This window comes from Dipteris shenzhenensis, chromosome 21 (genome assembly GCF_047967505.1).
Source record: "Dipteris shenzhenensis isolate YYH24624 ecotype China chromosome 21, Dip_SZ_1.0, whole genome shotgun sequence".
Classification (NCBI taxonomy): Eukaryota; Viridiplantae; Streptophyta; class Polypodiopsida; order Gleicheniales; family Dipteridaceae; genus Dipteris; species Dipteris shenzhenensis.
The window spans coordinates 17,674,239-17,696,263 of NC_141616.1; the positions used below are offsets into that span (position 1 = coordinate 17,674,239).

At 44.2% G+C, this 22,025-nt stretch overlaps 1 protein-coding gene across 2 annotated transcripts in view; it reads left to right on the top strand.

Annotated features, from left to right (window-relative positions):
- Positions 1-1,037: 1,037 nt before the first annotated feature.
- LOC147888572 (P-loop containing nucleoside triphosphate hydrolases superfamily protein) overlaps positions 1,038-22,025 on the top strand; it is a 113,181-nt gene continuing 92,193 nt past the window's right edge. The window contains exons 1-2 of one of the 2 annotated variants that reach the window (XM_087393054.1): positions 1,038-1,416; positions 1,529-1,622. In XM_087393054.1, the coding sequence (XP_087249180.1) occupies positions 1,091-1,416; positions 1,529-1,622 (420 nt within the window). In that variant the 5' untranslated portion in view covers positions 1,038-1,090. The remainder of the gene's footprint in view (positions 1,417-1,528; positions 1,623-22,025) is intronic. The other variant, XM_087393053.1, reaches the window with a different exon arrangement.

Sequence of the window (22,025 nt, forward strand, 5' to 3'; positions counted from 1 at the left end):
CCCCATAGTGCCACTAGCCCTCATCCTCTTCGTGAGCTTGGAGATTTCTCTCTCTATGTATTGGTGTTGTAATGATTGTGACTATGGGTTTTCTTTTGTATTCATCATGGGTGTTGATGCCAGCTTAGTGGCTCCACCCCCAACTCATTGTATCAGGTTCTTTTAGTCTCATAGACCCTTTGGTCTCTAATACACTCTCTCCCTCTCTCTCTCTCTCTCTGTGCTTTGAATACAATTTAATACGCCAAACAAGAGCTACATAAGTGTGTGTGGGCACTACCTCCTACCCCCCAAGGCCTAAGGCCTAGCTTATGGGGTGCGGTGGCACAAGATTGTCCTCATAGCACATAGCACGTGGTGGTGGGAAGACTTGCTACATTGCAGATGGTTTGGGGGTGCTCGGGGTACCCTAAACCTCCTACAAGGAGAAGAGGGTGACATGGTTGTCGTCACCATGTTGATGCACGCTTTGTGAGGACATCCTCTCCACACAGAGCCTGCTAAGGTATTTGTGCGAATGTGCATCATATGCATGTAGACCTCTGAATGCACGTGGGTGGAATATGTGCACCCATGCACGTGAGTGTGTCGATTCCATCTATCTTGCAACCATGTCTTTATCTGTGTAAACATACATACATACATATGTACATAAGTGTATGTGTGTGTGTGTGTGCATGCGTGTACGCACACACACACACACAAGCATTGGATGTGGTGACGAGGACTGGCCCCCACACTATGCAATGCATGGAAGGTGATGTAGGGGGGTATAGGGGAGGCCTCTTACCACCGACAATACATATATAATTTCTTTTTTTTCCATTGTAGGTGCGAAGAGCAACCTTAGACGGGGTGACCAAGATAGAATCCAGAGTTAAGTGTAGGGCTTGTAGACACAGACAGAGACACAAGTTGTAGCGGGGTGGTGTAAAAGATGTAGGCAACAATACAAATAGAGAAGTTGAACAAGGTGCCATGCAAGCAACGGATCTAAAGGAAGGTAAGCTGCAATGCAAGGGACTCAACAAAAGCTTAAAGAGCGAGCTCACAAAATTGTAATTGATTGTTTTTCCAAAAGTTTGAAACAATGCACTCAATTCCCTACTCTGCACGTTGTGGCGTCTCTTTGCCTCAAAACAAACACCTCCAGCTACTCCATTGCTCTTTCTCTTTTCCTTCCCTCCAGCTTCCCTTCCCTTCTCCCTCATCTTCTTGCTCATCCTCCTCTTCCTCCTCTCCTTGCCCCATCCAAGCTTGCCTCACCGATTTAGCTCACATCGTCCCCCCCCATGAACCCCCGCACGACCACGCAGTTGTTGCTCACACACCCCGTGCCGTACCTGTCGACGCATCCTCGCGACCTGCCATGAGGGAGATTTGCGGCTGTCTGTTGCCCCACGAACTGTTGCAAAGGTACAACAAGAAATCTCAATGGTGGACGTACTTCGTAGCGATTGAGCTTAGCACAGAACAGTGACAATCGTCTTTTGTGTTGAGCCACTCGTGTTTTATCAATATGGTCCAGGGCAGAAGAGTTGGGGTTTCAATACCCAACTGACGTACAGATAAAGGCGTTGCCAGCATTATTGGCCGGACAGGATTGTATACTACACTCTCAGGTAGACTATCCTCCGCCCTCTGGATCCTGGAACCTTCAAGCGTCCAATTTCTTTGCACTCTTTTTGTATTCCTATGTTTGAACTCCTGTTTTTTTCTGCACGAGGTTGTCCTGAAGTTCAGCGGAGGGTACACTCCAATATTCAACAAAGTAGCGGAGATTGTAAGAGAGCCTAGGGATTAAAGCCACGTTATAAAGGTATCAGAGAAATATGCTGTGGAGATCTCATACACAGCAGTAAATACATTCGATTTGAAGTCCAGAACTATGCTTGTTATCTTAAGCCTTAGTGCCAACAGAAAATCTTACAACCCTCCTAACCTCCTAATCCTCTTTTCTAGTAAGATTGTAAATATTATCGTATTACAAAGGGAGATATGCTTCAGCCCCTTCAGCTGTTTGAAAAAGGACAAAAAGGAAGAAAAGTGATGGTAAAATTGTTACGGCTAACTCCATAGTTGGGTTTCGATTAGTGTTTCTGGTATACTAGCCTTTTCTTGCAGATGACGTCTAAATAGCACTGCCTCCCTAGAGGATGCTTTTGCGGACACTTGGAAGTAGCTCAGTGTGATTTTGCATTTGTTCATTAACTTTTAGAATAGGTTTTTTAGCTGGAGTCTCTCTCTCTCTCTCTCTCTCTCTCTCTCTCTCTCTCTCTCTCTCACAGTCCACCTCTCGATCTCCCATCATTTCTGCTCCCAATTCAGTAGCGTTCATACTGTCTTATTTAGTTTTCTGACTAACTTTGCTAACATGTCTATGGCTTGTTTTGCAGTCTGTATGGTTTGTAAGGCTAAATGAGATGTTGGATGTGGTAATTATTACGGACTGCTTGCAGAATTGCAAGGTGCTTATGTCATGACCGTTCTCTGGTCATGAACATCTTGATTTGCTCTACGAAAAATCTGGGGGCCAGGACTCACGTGAGGCAGACAAAATTCTGCAACAGCAGTACACCTTCCAGAGAGCAGCACCGTACATCAGGGTCCAACAATCTGCAGCATCAGGCTGCTATAGTAGCTGCAGCAGGACAGCAGGCTGCATGGGCAGCCAAGACAGACAGACGGGTGCCATGCAGGCAATTTGACCTGCCATATCTGCACAGGACTCTGTAGCAGCTAGGTTGTCCAAGAGGGTCCTCAGTCAGCTCGAAAAGTCAGCTTGGCGTCAGTTAGCAGTAGGGGGGAATTTTCATCTCCATTCTTCACCAGCAGCCCAGCAAAACAACTTAGGCTCCACTGCAGCAGTTGGCTTCAGAGTTGTTTACTCCAAGGAGGACCTCACTTGTATTTGGGGAGCCTTTAGGTGTCTCAGTTGTATTCTTAGGCGACAAGCGTAAAGTTGTAATTAGGGTACATGCAAGTCTTTCACTGTGATGGTTAGACTAGAAGAACAGCAAATGCTTCTATTTTAGGATATTGACGTTTGAGAAAGAATATGCAAAGAGGCCGTGAGTGCAAGAGACACGTGAAGTAAAGAAAACAAAAGATATGTGTAAGGATTTCTATAATTATAAGGTTGTGTCAAACTTTGAGAAGGTATTACCCAAAAAGAATCCAAAAACTTCATGAACTCGAGCTTCCACAATATACACGTGCATAGTCCAACCATGAAATAATCCTCTTCACTTTAAAAGTGTAAAGCCAAGCAGACAACTGCATTGATAATCAATCATCACCAACATGAAGCCAGCAGGTCCATAAAGTGCCTGGGATTTCTTACACGTCGTGCTGCACAAACCTAGGTTATCAAACCTCACAAGGCCAAGCCTTGACCTTGGAACCAATTGAAGCTCCAAGGACGTTGAAGAACATGCTTATAGACATAAATACAATGAAACAATCACAGTGACCATCAAACCCTCTCTACCATGGCGATTGTCATGTGGCATAGTACCACATCAATGTACCTTATTTATCGAATAAGCAGCTTCCACATCAAAATATATGCCATCATGAATATCCACGTTCCATGTAAATGCCAGACTGAGAACGATCTCCGTCGCAGACAAAACTGTGCAAAAGTCTGAAATGGTGAACTGCAACTGTGAGTAGAACAGATTTGAGTGCTTTTTGGAGTGTGAGCTGATTGAAACCCTTCAGATTTGATTGGAACTGCTGCGAAATAGGCACCTGCAGACATGCAAAGAACTTGCAGACAACTACCGAAATCTACACTCTCTGCCTCAAAATACGGGCTGACTAAAATCTGCCACAAATCATTGCACTATACTGTCTAGAAGGTTGGTGACCATTTTGGGGAAGAAAAAGAGCTAAAACAGAAAATCGATACAACACTACCTTATTTAACATGCCTAGACGTAACATTTTACAAAACAGGCCATACATGATGTGTGTTGGAATGTGACCTGTTTTTGAACATACAAAAAATTAGAGAAATCTAGCCCATCAATGTGTGCCTCACCAATAAAAAAGTTAGTACCCAATTGTCAGATAATAGAGAGCTGCTTGCTGTAGCTAACTCCCGGCAGTGGAAGGCTTTAACCCAGGGTTCACACAATGCATAGACAAATCTCACTCCGTCTCTTGTACACACAAGTAACAGGTCAGTAAATCACACACATACTAATTCAAAATGGTGTGCTCACTGTACCACCATCTAGCAGCCTGTGTGCTGCCTAGATGTGGACTGTAGGCATCTGTGTGTGTTGCCTTCTACTTCCGTAGAATATCTCCAACATACGTCAGCCTTTTAGTCTTTCCCGAACGAGCATTTTTAGCAAAAAATGGTTAGACATCTAGCTGATAGCACAATGCTTACTTTGATCATGTACATAGAGTTTAACAACCAGAGTATAATGGATTGCACAAAATAGGCAAAGTGTGACACAAAATGATGTGCTTACTAAACGATCATCTAGCAGCCTCTGTGCTGTCTAGATGTGAATTTGTAGGCAGCTCCCTGTGCTGCCTTCTACCTCCTTGGAACACCTTCAATATATGTTCTACATGCTCGAATGGAGCTGCAGTGGATGCTGCCCCCATAGACCTCCTGCTGCCTTCTTCCTTGGTAAGGATCTCCAGCTACAGATGAGACACTTGTGAACTAATTACTGGGCCTCCCTGCTGCTCTTCTATGCAGCCAAGAGTGAGGCACAAAGTGAATACCCCATATATATGTGAGAAAATGGAACTGAGAAGTGCAAGAGAGGAGCTGCAACGAATCTGTTCTATTCAGAATTAGATTAACAAAAGAGAGGACAAGGATATGAAACCCTAAAACCCTAGGGTGCAACCGAACCCATACTAACACACTAACTCAATGACTAACTATGGTTAAAGGGAAAAAGTCTCAAAGAGGGAAAAAGTGCCGAAGTCTATTACTAACCTAACATTGACCACTGCCTTAATATTTCCAACACCCCCCTCCAGTGACAACATTCTGATGAACAAGGTGTGATCTCAATCACCAAATGGAAACAAGTTAAAAGCTTTGCTCAAAGCCTTAAACTTTTCTCGAGTTAATGCCATGGTGAATAGATCAGCCATATTTTGATGATGTGTCGGGCAAAAGATCAGGCTGATCGCCCTTGCATGTAACCGCTCTTTGACATAATGATAGTTCCGATGTGTTTTGTGCGTGCATGAACAATAGGATTCTGTGTCACTACAATAGCATTTTGATTGTCAGTGAGAATTGGAGTGGGAGATTCCAATGATGCATGTACATATGAAAGCAATCAGACACATTCAATTGCTGTTGTGAAAGCTGCACTGTATTCAGCTTCACAAGAGGAGGTAGCAACCGTTGGCTGTTTCTGACTCAACCATGAAATGCATGAACGTCCCTAAAAGAAACAGTTTCCTCTGGTTGACTCCCGAGTGCCATAATTACCAGCCCAACCCGAGTCACTGTAAACATGCAACTGCAAGTCACTTCCTGTGGAAAACCTCAATCCAAATGACCATGTGTCTTGCAAGTAGCGGAAAACACGCTTGACAGCCTGCCAGTGTGGTGTCCTTGGGCTGTTGCTCAACTGTGACACGGCAAACTGAATATCGGGCCCTAGTATTGCACAAGTAGCCACTACCATCATACATGGATAAATTCAGCCCTGGTTCCATGGGAGTAGAAATGGGCTTGTAGTCCTGAAATCTGAACCCTTCTAACAGTCTCTGTATGTACTTTGACTGTGTCATAATGAGGCTAGAATCATTTTGCATAAACTGAATTCCCAGGCAGAAGTAGAAGTAGAAGCAATACATATCATCTTTAGAAATGACACGATATTCCCTTTTTGTGAAAGAGGACACAGAGCAAATTATTGTTGATCCCAGGAACAAACAGATCGTCATAATGACGGAGATCAGAGCCATCAACGGCTGTGAGCAAGATCTCCCCTATTTCTGAAACGAAAAATAAGAAGAATTGTTGACACAAGAAAATTTCTTGCCAATTGGAGGATAAGACAATTTGTCAAACAAGTCCTTTGTGGATGTTATGTGGCTGGTTGTTATACCATGTGTGAGCAGTCTCATTAACAGCAGTGAATGAGCATGACTCCCAAGAGGCATCCTAACTATACTCCACAAAGTTGGCGGCAACATTATCCTTACTGGCATCCAAAGATGAGGATTCTGCAATTGCCATGGTAGACTCTTTCTTTTTCTCCCTTGCAATCCTGTTTGGGCACTCATTGATGTGGTGACCTTGCTTTTTGTAGTAATGGCATTTGCCCTTTTCTTGGGCTTATCTCTGCATCCTTCTTGTCCTTTCCAAATGACTGTCTTGCATCATGCTTTGGCTGAAAACCAGCAGACTTTGACTTTCCCTTGTACTCAACAGCAAATGCCCGCTCTCCACCATACATAGTCTCTTGCAATAGATGTCCCACATGCATGGTAAATAAATTACCCCCCCCCCCCCCCCCCCCCCCCCCGGAAAAGGGGAAAAAAAAAATAATTAAAAAAAAAAAATATATATTCATAGTTTTTAGAAAGAAAAATGTATAAATACCAACGACACATACCTAATGCACCTTTTTTGGGTATGACACTAGTACTAAGTATTTGTGCCATACAGAAGGTTCTGTTCAGATTATTTAACCCTACCTAGAGTTGTTTTATCTGAGCAAGACAGTTCTTGTTGGATTCGCGTCATGGCTTGCATCAGTGCTAACTTGGCAGATGGCATTACTGGAGCTTGCGATGGCAATGGTGCTACTGGTTGAGTGCTTTTGGTAGTACTTCACGTAGTGTGGATGTCATCTCGTACTCCATGTTGGGGTTGGAAAGTGTCACTTCTCTTGACAAAAGACATATCCACTCATGTATTGCATATCTTTACATTGAGGATCTAGCATTTGAGGATGGACTTCCATTGAAGCATTAGTGTCCCACAAGTCGAGATGTATCTCTTTAAGAGAATGTAAAGACCACACCTGACCCGAGTACCCAAATATGGGACCATATTTTTTTCCATACCCGTATGGTATGGATACCTAACGTATGCAAACGTCTGAAAAAAAGAGTATGAAATGGAATTTCATACTTGACCTTTTTTTGGGGGTCAAATGCCCTTGTTTTGACTTCTCTTTTCTTCCGCACTGTTCGTGGGGCCTTTTGCATGCAAAGAGCCATGGACCTGTCAGCCATCTGGAGCCTTTCTCACTTGAAAAGCCTTTTGCAGCCTGCCATCTGGAGACTAGAAGTTTGCACAGACTTCTAGTGCTACCCCTCCCCCCCCCCCCCCCGCGCGTGTCTTCAGTCTCTTGATTAGACCCTGGTGGATATAGATTGAAGATTCTCTAATTTTTTAATGGTTTAAGATATATATTTGGAATGTTTAAGTACTTGAAACTTGAAACTTGAACTTGTTAATAAAATTTCCTATACCTTATGTTTTGAAAGTATGAAAACTTTTAGGGCCATGCATTTTTCCATACTTATTCCATACTTCCATACCTGTATGCATATGCCGTATGGAAACGTATGGAAAAACCTATGTATGGGACAACCAAATCCATAGCCTGGATAAGGGGGGGGGGCGTCTTGGCCCCGTAATCATGTGTTCAAGAGGGGCAGATTGCTCCTCTTCTCCCTGATGCCCAAGGGGATTGCTGGTCCGGCTGTGTTGTAGGCTGAGGTTGTTGGGGCTGAGCTATTGGCTGTAGAAGCTATAGAGAATGAGGGAGGGAGGAGTTTTTTATATAGGTTTTGGACTCCCCCTCTTCTTGTTGGGCTAACTGGGGCCTTGATCTGGTCTGACTAGTTTGCTGACTGGTCCCCCCTGCTAGGACTGGGTTTGGTGCTATTGCTGACCAATACTGGCCTATCACGTGTTAGTTGGCTGTCACAACACCCACCTCCCACGTGTGGTTGGGTGTTGTTGCACCCGGCCGCACATCAGGTGTTCTTGCACCTCAGATGTTTGGTGTCATGCACAAACCAGCAACCCCCTTGGGCATCATATATGTGGAGAGTCCCTTTGTTGGTTGGAAGCATATGACTTCACCGGCCACACTTTACGGGCTCTTGTTCTAGACTCTTGGCTTAGCTTTGATTATCTCCAACTTTGTTGCCGATACTTTTTAAGGTGTAATGCTTTTTCGATTCCTAATTTATAAATACTTTAAGATTTGGCATTTGCTTATGCAATTACCAACTATACTTATGGGATATGAAGGTAAGCAAGAAAGCACAGGTAGAGTCTTATGACTGATGTTCTCTAAGTGAGAAGAATAAAAATTCTTCAGATCAGTTGACCAGAGTTTTGAAAAGCTGAACAATTTAGTTGGGCTAGAGTATAATAGTGCACTCTTGCATGCAACTGAAGATGAAGTTGACCATTTGAAATCGATCATAGGTACGGATAATTGTGGAAGATTTCTTGGATTGGAAAACTAGTTTTAAAGTCGCTCTGAAAATGACACTAAAATTCAACTGAAAGTTTGCAGTATTCTTGCTTTGTTTGACTTTTTGAAAGAAAAGAGTTAGGGATACCGAAAGTTAATTGCTAAAAGGACATGCTCATTACAACAAAAAATCTAAATTTGTATGATTTGATATATTATAGTCTTACAAAGCTATATATAAAAAATTGATCTGCCTAGACACTATCTCTTGGTAGTATGGAATGCCAAGATATATGGCATGTAAAGGACATATGCTATTAAAGTAACATTATATAGATAATAATGTTATGGATGGATTCAGCAATGAGAGATGCTGTAAATTTAAGACTTGATGACGTTTAAGTACATGCATTAGATAAGAGTATGCTTTCTTGAGAAGCATTTCAGTTTTGCACATTCATATGTGCAAAGCCACTTGAGATCAGTTTCTTTCTCAATTTGAGTGAGTTATGGTAAGTTGATACTAGGATTGAAGGGAGAAGAACTGATAATAGCGTAACCATATTCGTCAAGTGTGCTAACTTTGTATATAAACATTGGAGATGGTTGAGGGATACAGTTGAGAGCCACTTGAGGATACCCTCATGATTTACCAAAGTTGGTAAATACATATGTTTTGGACATCACTTATGGTGATCGTTGTCCTTAACATAGCAATTGAAAGTTTCATATTGAGAATATGGGGGTTTGGATTTAGAAAATTAACTTGAAGTGACTAATGATGGGTGGTTTATCATCATTGGATGATGAGATCTTTTGACACTTGATAATTCAGCAAGCATGGTTGAATAGTTTGAGATTGATAGTGTCAAGGATGCTCACCCAATTGGATAGTTAAGTACCAAGATGGGATACTCATGTCTTGATAGATGAGAGGATGTTTTCAACAGGTGATTCAGCAGGTATGGCTGAATAGGATTGAGGTAAGTATGCCTATGTCAAAAGTATTCATGAAGGTTTATGTTGACAATGTTGAAGTGAGGCAAACCTCTGCATGGGTTGAGGCAGCCAAACGTGGCTGGTTTTGCGGCATGCACGGAGTTTTAGTATGGAGATCTTTGAATGTGGAGGCGTGGTCTTTCGCTATGATTTCTCCTTGTTTTGTGGAGAATTCTCCTCAGTTTTGCCAGGCTATCTCACCGTGATTATTGCATTGTGATGCTCGGCTGCCTCTCAGCCATTGACCCTATATCTATGGCTCATTGCCAAGGTAATGTGTAGAGCTCTTGTTCGATTCCCTGATTCTCCTTGTAAGCTTTCAATCATGTTCTAGTTGTAAGATCCTCCAATACCCCTGATCGGGATGAGGAGGATCTCTGATGGTCGTCACTTGCAGTTTTTCATGGCGTACTTTTTGTGTCTATTGCTCTAGGGTTTTTTTAATAGTAGTTATCATATGTGTGTGTAGTATATGAATTAGTTGCACCAGTTGGTATTTGAGCAGGCTCAGACCTACGGATTGAGAGCTATCTCAACTGTGTGATAGTGATTAACGACGACACGAACAACAAGTCGACTCCAATGGAACTCGTGGTGTTCACAAGAGCGAACTTTCCAGCTCGGCAGCTTTCATTACGGCTCTACTTCATGGAAAAGAGCTTGTGGGCAGCGGTTGCAGGCACAGAGGGGAGGCCAAGCAACAATCAATCCAGGCCTGGGAAAGCAAGAATGAGAGAGCCATCGGTATCCTCGGATGGGCGCTAGGAGGGAAGTATAATCATCACCTTGATTTCACACCGACTGTGCGTGAAAATTGGGTAGCAATACAGACACTTTTTAGTGACCGCTTAAAAATTCCAAGGTTTTCTTAAAGCAAGAATTCTCCAACTTGAAGATGTCGGAGACCGCAAGGAGTGGGAGCAAGGCGAATGCCTCGTCGAAGAAATGCAAAACGATCTTTGGAGAATGGTTTTGTGAAAAGATTCGCGAGTGGGACAGTATTTGAGAATAAGGGCTCCACGTTGGACGAGATCCTTATTGTAATGGTATTGGATCTCCACGTGTTTGCTGCGGTTGTGATTGCATCCATTTTTGCTTAGGCAAATGCATCCGTTATTGTCGTTGTAGACAATGTTGCTGGCGAAATGAGGACCAAGTTCATTGGCGAGTGCATTGAGCCAAACATGGTCCTTGGATGCGTGGCAGAGAGAAATGTATTCTGCTTCCGTGGAGGGCAATAGATCGTTGCTTTGTAGAAGTCCAGGAAATTGAATGTATTTTACTCGTTGATCGTCAATCTTTGATGTCGCCTGCCTAGTCAGAATCTGTGTAGCCGAGTAGACGAGGTTCCATTTTGTTGTAGACAATTCCGAAAGTAGAAGTGCCTTTAAGACTCGTTTGGCATCCATCCAATGCTGTGGTCCTAGATTGGTCATAAACTGGGCAAGCTTGATGACGGCCATGGAAATGTCAGGTTTGGTGCAGACCATAGCATACATAAGGAAACCTATCAAGCTGCGATAAGGAATTGAAGCCATTTATGATCGCTCGAAATCTGTTGTGGGGCTGAATTCACTCGTGAGTTTGATGTTTGGGTCCATAGGCATTGAGAGAGGTGTACAGTCACTGTGGTATCGTTGAAGCATCAATTGGATGTAGTTGTCTTGATTCAAGGAGGTGCATCCATGCTTCGTGTCAATATGGACTTGGATACCTAAGCAAAAATGTAGGGGTCCTCCATCAGTCATTGACACAACTCCAACAAACACAAGAACACCCCAATAAAAATGTAGGGGTCCTCCATCAGTCATTGACACAACCCCATTAAACACAAGAAACCTCTGATCTGCAAGCAAACACAAGAACACACCAAACGTGAGGAATCTGAGCAGGCTGCTCACCACCCAACCATGACATCTACGGGATGCGATCCTGAATTAGGAGATGTCCCCTCCGAGCCACGAGTTGAGCTACTGGCACGAAATCCCAACCAGATCTTGACTAGCCTGGTGTCCCCTACCACTAGGTGGTGCCTAGAGGCCTTGGATCTGGTTGCTGTTGGGCCTTGGGCTATGCTAAGATGCGGCACGCGTCCGCGACTCAATCTAGGATCAGACCTAGCAACTGGAAACGAGACTTGCTCCCATCGGCTCACTGAAAACTGAACCTCTGGGCCCCTTATATAGACTCGGGCCCAATGTGCCAAAAATAGCGAAGACCTCTAACTGGTTCGCACCCTTGCCACTCAACTCGAGAATCAAGCCTGCCTAGCCCTAAGCCTCCCTAGGCTACCTGAGCTAGTCTTGTGTACCCTAGTACACGTCAGATACCGATCTGTGCACATGACATACTTCCCCTTCTCTAAGAACTCACTTCTGAGTTCGCTAAAAAACCTGGGAATGACCTTTGGAGGTTAGGTAATGTCTCTCATATTGCATCCTCCTCAACACGATCCTTTTACTTGATCTTGTATTCCGTAATAGTTCGATTACAAATCTGTCTTTCATGAAATTCAAGAATACTCTTAGGTTCGTGTGGTATAAAAGTCAAATATGTAACTTCTATTATTTCTTGAGGAGAAACAAGTTGATCATCTGCACCTAGTACCTCTATCAGTCTACTGACATGAAACATTGGATGTACTTTAACATCAGGAGGCAATTCTAGTTTATATGCAACTGGTGTTGGAGATATCATAGTAAAAGAGTGTGGTGATGTGATGTGTTGGTGTGTAGTACTAGGTGATCTAGTACTAGTCTATGTGTGTGTGTCATGTGTGAGTGCCACGTGTCATCATGGGACTTATCCCATATGCACTAGGTGCTAGAGAGTGTGTGAGTAGCCTATATAAATGCTTGTACTTCACTTGTCATAACATACTTGATGGATCAATGAAAGCCTTCATGGTTTCTACATTTGTGTACCACTTCTTCTGTCCCTAGCCTCTCTCTGTCTCTCTCTGTCTCTCTCTCTCTCTCTCCCCTTTCACCATGTTTCTAACATGGTATTAGAGCCACCTTCCATAGTTGCTGCCACATCACCCTTGCCCTAACCCTATTTCTGCTTCAGCCCTTCTTCCTGCAGCCTGCAGCCACCTCAGCCCTGCTTCATTTTGCCCTCTTTTACCTCCATTTTCTAGCTGTTTGCACCTGAATAGAGCCTCTCCACAGCCTGCCTTCATTTCCGCCTCTATTCGGGAGTTTTTGGAGCTTTAGGCGCCCTTGGCAGCCTATTACTTGCTGGTCGTCTCATTGTGCCTGCACGTGTGGACCTTTCAGGGCTGTTTCGAAGTTCTTCATCACCAAAATCGACTTTTAATGTGCTGCTGCTGCATAGCCGCCTTCAACAGAGCCACTTCCGAGCTATTTCCACCGCTCCAGCATACATACACCAGCCGACTTTTACTGTGGTGACCTGCTGCAGCACTTTGGAGTGCCTTGCTGAGCCGCTTTGCAGATTTCGAGACCTGCGTTTGCCTCTAGAGACCTACAGCAACTGCCTTTGGACTTTGGGCCCTGCTGTGTGTATTTTAGAGCAGTTACAGCCACCACCTATCTACTGTGAACATCTACAAGAGCTCTGAAGCATTCGGAGCTGTTCCAGGGAGCTGCTTTTCACTTTGGAGCTGTCCTGTGTCATTTCGATTTGCCTTTCCGGAGACCCTCTTGCTGCGTTTTGATCAGGGTTTACATTTTGGAGCCTCCGAGGCTCTTCTTTGCATTCGGTGACTCTCCGATCGGCACATTGAGAGTCGTGAAATGATGTCCCTTGGTAGCTGCTCCTATGGCCTTCATCGACACATCATTCGAGGGCATTCTCGCTTGGTTCTTCACCGACATACCTCTTCGCATCAAGATGTGCACACTCTTGTGCGGTAGGCTGTAGCTACTTCGGGATCATGGGTTCTCTGCCCTTGCTATGCATAAAATGAATGAAAATATTTCTATGTTTGAGTTAAAGGCTCTTAGCCTTGATGTGTCCCTCTAAATTGAATGTATTGGGAGTCAATAAGAGGTCGTCTGCCTTGGGTTGTCCCCCAAAAATGATTGTATTGTGTTTTACTTTGGTTGATGGTATTGACCACCCATTTTAGAGTAAGGGGGGATGACGAGTGATGGTTTGCCCTTGCCAGTCGCAAGCTGACTAAGAAGTCACTATCACACGGGAGGTGTTGGATAGTTGGACTTGCTCTTTGCAGTATTGCGGATCGGTCTACTCTTGCGTGTTGGGTCTCACACCTCTTTGCTTTGAAGGGGGGTGATATCATAGTCAAAGAGTGTGGTGATGTGATGTGTTGGTGTGTAGTACTAGGTGATCTAGTACTAGTCTATGTGTGTGAGTCATGTGTGAGTGCCACGCGTCATCATGGGACTTATCCATATGCACTAGGTACTAGAGTGTGTGTGAGTAGCCTATATAAAGGCTTGTACTTCACTTGTCATAACGTACTTGATGGATGAATGAAAGCCTTCATGGTTTCTACATTTGTGTACCAGTTCTTCTCTCCCTAGTCTCTCTCTCTCTCTCTCTCTCTCTCTCTCCCTCCCTCTCTCCTTTCACCATGTTTCTAACAATTGGCCCAATTCTTTCAATAATCTTGAAGGGACCACAGTATTTGGGGGATAATTTCGGAACCAAAACAGTACTTAGGCTCTTGGATTCCTTGGGAATACGTAAATATACCATCGTCCCTTTAGAGTACTCTCTGGGTGAACGATGTCTATTAGCATAAAATCTGTCGCGATCTTGGGCACTTCTAATAGACTCCTTCGCAAAGTGAAACATGTCTTGCATGTCTTGCAAGAATGTCTTTGCAACATGATTTTGAATTCCCTTGAACCCACAACTGGTGACTTGGGTTGAAACCCGTACATAAGCATAAAAGGACTGTAACTAGTATTTGAATGCTTTGCACTGTTATAAGCAGATTCCATCATGGGGAGATAATGTTCCCATGAAGATTCTCTCTTAGAAACATGTGCCCGAAGCATATCTTCAACCAATTGTGCATGATCTGAGGAACTCATACTTAGAGTAGTTTCCAACTTCTCAAAAACAAGTGTCGAGAAGTTACGTGTAAACTTAGAATCCCTGTCACTGACTATGTCGAAAGGCAAACCATATAGCTTTAACAATTGGTCCACAAAAGTTACTTGTAAACTTAGAGTCCTTGTCACTGACTATGTCAGAAGGCAAACCATATAGCTGAAACAATTGGTACACAAACTCGTGAGCTAATTGAATAGCTGATATGGTCGATCTAGTAGGTAAGAATCTAGCCATTTTTGTCAGACGGTCAACTATGACCCAAATGGAGTCATGACCCTTGCGCATTCTAGGCAACCGGTAATGAAATCCATGGAAATACTTTTCCATTTTTTACCGGGAATTTGCAATGGCTGTAATAAACCCACGGCTTCTAAGGCGTTCTACCTTAGTAACCTGACAAACCCGGCAACCTACTAGATACTTTTCAATAAATGCACGCATCTTAGGCCAATGAAAGGTATGTTTCACAAGAGACAAAGTCCGATGTATACCTGGATGTCCGGCACTAGGAACATCATGACACTCCTAGAGAATCTTGGATCGAAGATCCGAAACATCTGGCACACATATCTTTCCATTCTAGAACAGCAAGCTGTTCCTAATCATCCACTGACCTCCTGTCGCCTGTACCGTAGGTGGCACAATCCCTGAGTCCTGGTCAACCATGGAGCTCCCATTCTGGACTTTCTGCCAATAAGAACTGAAATGACTATTAGTTGCACAAAGCCCCCTCAAGGATTGAAAAAGGTCTGAGAATATTTTCATAAATGACATTGCATTTATAACTTGACTTGACTAGGCATCCGCCACACTATTCATCAAACCCTTTCGATAACATATTTCAAACTCAAAATCTTGCATTAACTCTACCCATCTAGCCTTTTGTCCCCTCAATTCAGACCCGTCACACACATACTTGATTGACTGATGATTTATCAATACAAGACTTCAAACCATACAAGTAGTGTCTCTAAACCTTTAGAGCATACACAACTGGATATAGTTCTTTTTCTAGTGTGGGCCAATGATATTGGGTGTCATCTAGCTTTTTACTTTCAAAAGCTACAAGTCTGCCCTCGTGGAATAAAGCTGTCCCAATTGCAAAATCACTCGCGTTGGCCTCTAAAACATAAGGCCGGGTAGGATCGGGTAATGCAAGAACAGGAGCCTCCTTGATAGTTAGCTTCAAGGTTTCAAAAGCCTTGTTCAATGCATCATTCCAAGAAATTGGCTGGCTAGATCTGCATCCACGACCTTTCAATATGTTGGTCAAGGGTGTCGTGATGTTCGAATAATCATGCACGGACTTTCAGAGAAAAACTGTAAATCCTAGGAAAGAACGAAGTTGTTTCATTGTCTGAGGGATGGGCCATTCCAAAACCTTCTGGACACGATCTAGATCAATGCTAATACCTTCAGAGGAAATCTTGTGTCCTAAGTAAATGATCTCCTTCATAAAGAAGTTACATTTATTCATCTTGGCATAGAGCTTATGCTGTCTTAGAATAACTAAGACAATTTGGAGGTGTCCAATGTGAGCCTCTAGCGTTCGGCTATATACCAAGATGTCACCTAAGAACACAACAACAAATTTGCCCAAAAAATTTCGGAACAAATCGTTCATCATTTGCTGGAAGGTAGTAGGAGCATTGGTCAAACCAAAAGGTAATACGAGAAATTTGTAGTGGTCATACCTAGTTTGGAATGCGGTTCTATTTATGTGTTTAGCATAGATACAGATTTGTTGATAATCCGTCCGCAATTCAATCTTAGTGAAGTATTTCGCTCCAGCCAAACCGTCTATCAAATCATTGGAACGAGGAAGAGAGTATCTATTCTTAATTGTCACTTTATTCAGTCGTTTATAATCCAAGGGTGATTTACTTGGGCGAATATAGCCGATCTTCATATAATCTTGTAGGTGTGAAGCTAACTCATCTTCCTCTAGTTGGCTCATCCTATAAGGTGAAATACTAATAGGTTGAGCCCTAGGTACTAAATCTATACAATGATATACTACCCGTTCTGGAGGTAAAGCTTCCGGCAGTTGAGCAAGGAATACATCCATAAAATCATCTAACAATGTTCTCAATTCACGGTGTTCAAACACGCTTAAATAATTTTTGTTATTAACAGAGACAACAAATGAAGAAAGCGGAATCAAAACACATTGATACACATCATAATTAGAAGTCTTTATTATATTCTGAAGCTGCATCGCAGATACAATAGGTCCCTGACAAGGAAGAATATTCTCACATTGAATACAAAATTAGGTGTCCTTGTCCAAAAGAGAGAGTGTATGATCTTTCCATCCAATCCGAATATCGTGTGTTTTAAACCACTCTATTCCGACTAACAAGTCCACGTGTTCCAAGTGCATGACATAGCACGTAAGAGCAGCTGTGTAGTCTTGAATCCGGATAGAAAGTGTGTCAACCTTACGATCCCAAAACTGCTTCCCAGCTGGAAGCTGCAGCTTGTAGGTGTGATCGCTAGGTGTCGTGGACAGCCCCATCCTCTGCATAAGTTTGCAATTCACAAAATTGTGAGAGCTGCCTGGGTCAAAGAGAATGTGAAGTCTTTGGTTCCTTACTTCTCCATAAGCTCGGAAAAGATCATGGGGTCGAAATAACGAATTATTCAAAGTGCAATTACAAGAAAGGGGGCATAATAGCAGTGCACAGAGGTACGATTCTTTGAAGACAAAGTGGGGTATGAAAGACGAATGCAATGCAGTGAATAATACTATGCAAAATGTCTATGAAAGTTGGGACAATATGAGCATAGAGGATCTCAGTTGGGATGAGTCAGAAGTTGAGCTTGAACCAAGGATGAAAGCTTATGTGGAAAAAGCTCAGATAAGAATCTCTATGTTGAAGGATAAGTTAGATGGTGTTTTTTTGCAGGAGGAAGGGGCTGAAGTGTCAAATGTTTCTGTAAAGAGTGTGAGTGAGGATGAAGCTCTTATTGTGGATGGCCCAGGGTCTCTTAACGAGTCATGTTACAGTGGGTGGTAGTTATACTCATTTTGCTTTGGATACAGAATGATGGACCTCTCTTGGAAGGTTGAGCTTATGCAGCTACTGAGTACGCTTGCGTACTCTGCAGCCGGGGGGGAAATGTTATGTGAAATTTTATTTTGTTGCTACTAGGGGCGGTTAGTGGGTTTTAGTAACACTGTGTAGGAGGCTGTGTTGGGTTGTTTTGTGAGTCCACGTCCGCTATGGAGTCCAGAGGGAGGTGGGGTGTCGAGTGAGCTTTCAAATGATACCCGTTTCATGTTGATCGGGCAACAGAGGGCCAAGATATGTAATTAAAGGTGGGTGTGCATGCTCGCGTTCCCATGTGGGGGGTAGAGTGGTTTAAATTAAGTTAAGGGTCATATGTAAATGAGTTAGAGGGGAGAAGTGCCTAGAGGTTTGTGGATGATGGCTTTCCATGTAAGAGGGACGATATACTATGATGTATAGTTTTGGAATGGGATGGGAAGTGCAATTTTTGGGTTATGGTTGTCAGGATTGAGAAACATATTTTTCTCTTGGTTTTGTGAAGAAAGTGTCTTTTTGGTTTTTGACTTGCAATGAGAACTCTTGTATTTTTGTTCTCAAATTTTGTTGAAATACCTTCTTCTGTCACTGATCACACCTCTGCCCCTGCTTATGTTTCAATCACGTTCTGGTTGTAAGATCATCCAACAAGTCCGGTTGGGATGAGGAGGATCTCTGATGGTCATCAATTGCAGTTTTTCATGGCTTACAAAAATATAGATATGGTGTGAGCAAGAGAAATTATCTACGTGCTGCGCGTGCTTTGAATACAGGATACAAGCAAGGGTGAAGGAGGGAGAGGACCAGTTCACGAGAAGGAAGTACATGCAAAAGAAGTTGACATCCCTAAGACTCACCTACATTTTTTATTGAACTTCTGACTATTGTCTATCTAGAAGGCCCATTCATTGTCATTGCTCGGCCCTGCCATGCAAAGCCTTGCAAATTCTTTCGCGACCACCATATGAGCAGATTCTTTGTTCTTTGCAGCTTCGTTGTTCACCTTTTCCGTGTCATCTCTTTTTTTGAAGCAGAACTTTCCCAATCCAATTGCCACTTGTTGTTACACTTTTATCCCTTGCATGCAAAAATATTTCCTCATCAACAGTAGTGTGCCTGCGTTCATCATCCAAGAGAGTTGCCATAATCTCTTCGAAGCTCATGCTGGCGTTGACTCAAAGGATATTGATGATTTCGTCATAGATAGCAGGGAGACTAGAGAGCAGCATGGCCTTTGAATCATCGTTATGACTCTTGAAGGTAAAGCAGATGACCTCACTATCTCCTATGTCAACACCCATCTCCTTCAAGAGGAAGCACACCGGAAATCCTCTCCCAATCCTGCAGAACATGCTCTGTTTGCCAGCCCTCTTCTCCCTACCCCTGCCTCTGCTGCCAAGAGGCCTTTCCACACCTCTTCCAAGCCAGGCCTTCGACCTACTCCTCCTGACCGCACAATAGCAGCTCGCAGAAGCACCTAGCGACGAGATGGGCTTTGGAGCGAGCAATAGTGCTAGAGGGTGAATACTTGATTTTGTAGATCCATTTGCTTTCGATGGCCTGCCGGCCAGGAGGTAGAGGGACGTTTTCCCATGTATCATTCTTTTGAATGGAAAGAAGTTTATCTCCCATGGCAGCCTCCCGATGGAGCCAGTGAGGGGAGTTCTTTGCTTCGTGAAGGGAAGTCGGTTCATGGATGAGCGAGCTTTGAGCAAGAAGGGAGAAGTCGTCGAATTTGCATGGGGGTTGATGAACACGTGTAGAGCGACGAGGGGCATGGATGAGGTAGAAGGGGGTGGGGGCACGTGGCAGTCAATGAGAGGGAAAGAGTGGTTACTCGGTTGACTGCTTTTGGGAAGAGACATGAGAGGATTGATGACGTCGCTATGATGAGAGGGTCTTTGTCGGGCTGGTGTAGGGGAGGTGGTGATATGGGGACGTTGGAGTTTGGTTGAACGGGTGTGGGAGAGACCATAAGGGGGATAGGCAGGACAGTGGAACTTGGAGTTGGGGAGAGTGAGCCAGATGCCAGAGTAGGAGTGGTGGAGTGTGACACTGGATGGAGATAGGGAAGAGTGTTGGCAGTGGGAAGGTTAATGCATGGAGTGACAGATGTCGAGATGGCATCATCTTCCACAAAAACGACGCTTCTAGAAAACATGAAACTGCAGGAATGGGGAAGGAAGATTTTGTACCCACGTCCATGTTGTGCGTCGCCGACAAGTCCGACTTCGCCACGTGGATCGAGTTTTTGATGTTTCTCGGCGGGTGTGTGGACATACGCTTGGCACTCAAAAACATGTAAATGTTGAACGTGAGAAATAGATGAAGATGAAGCGACAGTGATCATCAATAAAAGTAACATTGTACTTGGAGCCGCCGATCAATGGGATATGAAAAGGGCCGTAGACATTTTTGTGAATGAGATCAAGGATTCTAGGGGCTCGATTGTCGTAGTGTCGGTGAAAGGGCTCTTTATGTTGGTTGCCATAGACACGTTTGGTACAAAGGTTGAATTCTGCAGCCTTGTTGTAGGTGAAGCCCTTGGCAAAGCCATGAGTTCGAGCTTTTGGGTACTGATGTGCCCGAAGCGACGGTGCCATAGTGTCATGCCGTCCTTAAGCCACATGAGTGAGGGCAGTGTGTGGAGGGAGGGTAGGCAGTGGCTGCATCCAGACGATAGAGGCCATTGTGACGTGTGCCACTAGCGTAGAGGTTACCATTGTGAAGCACGGTGCAGAGCCTATTCTGGAAACGGGTTTCTAATTTGCGGTTGTCAAGCACATTGACAGACATAAGGTTTTTTGCTAGGTTAGGAACGTGTAGTACCTCATGAATGACTCCGAGTTCACCGTTGGCGAGTTGAATGTTGACAGAAGCGGTTCCCACGGCACTGATAGATCCATTATCACCAATGACAATGTTCTTTTTTTTGGGAAGATCTTCATAGGAGGAGAATGCATGACAGTCGAAGCTCATGTGGCAACTGGCACTAGATAGTGGGAGTCGACATTGTTCGTAGGGTTGCGCATTCCACTGTATGCGAGCGCAAATTCCACGTTTGTGGGGGAAGGTGTATCTTCTTTGCAGATGGCTACGAGAGCTTTGGGTGTGGCGGCATTTGTGGTGTGATCAATATGAGCTCGTACTTGCTCTCGCATCTTGAGATCCGCAACTCGAGATCCGCAGCTCGTTTGGGACAGTCTCATCCAACATGGCTGAGCTCATTGCAATAATAGCAGATAGTCAGCTCTAGGCTTGGATTCACACAACAACAATGAGTGAATTATATTGACACTTTTGCACTAATCGTACGCATCGTGTCACCTGCTCATCTGGGCCACACTCCACACCATGCACGTCCACCAGATGGACGTGCATGGTGTGGAGTGCCTTTCTTCATGGCGATCTTGATGAAGAAATCTACTTACAGCCACCCCTAGGTTTTCCTTACGTTGCACGCACTGCCTGTCGTCTGAAGAAAGCACTATATGGTTTAAAACAGACCCCCCTGTTCCTGGTATCTCAAGATCAACAGCTACTTTCTAAAACATGGATTCCATCGCTCCTACAGTGATCCGAGCCTCTATTTTTGCACATCCTTTAATATGTCCTTGGTTGTCGCTTTATATGTTGACGGGGGTACACAAGACTAGCTCAGGTAGCCTAGTAAGGCTTAGGGCTATGCAGGCTTGATTCTTGGGTTGAGTGGCAAGGGTACGAACCAGTTAGAGGTCTTCGCTATTTTCGGCACACTGGGCCTGAGTCTATATAAGGGACCCAGAGGTTCAGTTTTCAGTGAGCCAATGGGAGCAAGTCTCGTTCCCAGGTGCAAGGTCTGATCCTAGATTGAGTCGCGGACGTGCGCCACATCTTAGCGTAGCCCAAAGCCTAGCAGCAGATCCAAGGCCTCTAGGCGCCACCTGGAGGTATGGGACACCAGGCTGGTCAGGACTTGGTTGGGAGTTCGTGCCAGTAGCTCAGCTCGTGGCTCGGAGGGGACATCTCCTGATTAGGGATCGCATCCCATAGATGTCATGGTTGGGTGGTAAGCAGCTTGCTCAGATTCCTCATGTTTGGTGTGTTCTTGTGTTAGCTTGCAGATCAAAGGTTTTAGGAGTGCTGGGGTTGTGTCAGTTGGTATCAAAGCCAACTCCTAAGGTAGGAATCTCTGTTATGAGTAAGTTTGGACGTGAGTTTCTCTAGGTATGTCTCAAATTCGAAATTTATGTTCATGCCCTGCAAGTGCTTGTTGCTTCATCGTTTAGGATTGTTGGTTGCCTGGAATGGGATAGAAGGAAAGCGAGAGTGAGAGAAGGGTGAATTCGCTACTAGATGTGAAGGTCTAAGAGAGAGAGAGAGAGAGGTAGTTAGGAGGGAGCGGTGAGGACCTTGGGGTTGGAGGAGAGGTGCGAGAGGAGCTGTAGGTAGGCACAGGACTGACGCAGAACCCAAGAAGACCCCGTGCACGGGACTGGTTGCGTAGAAGACG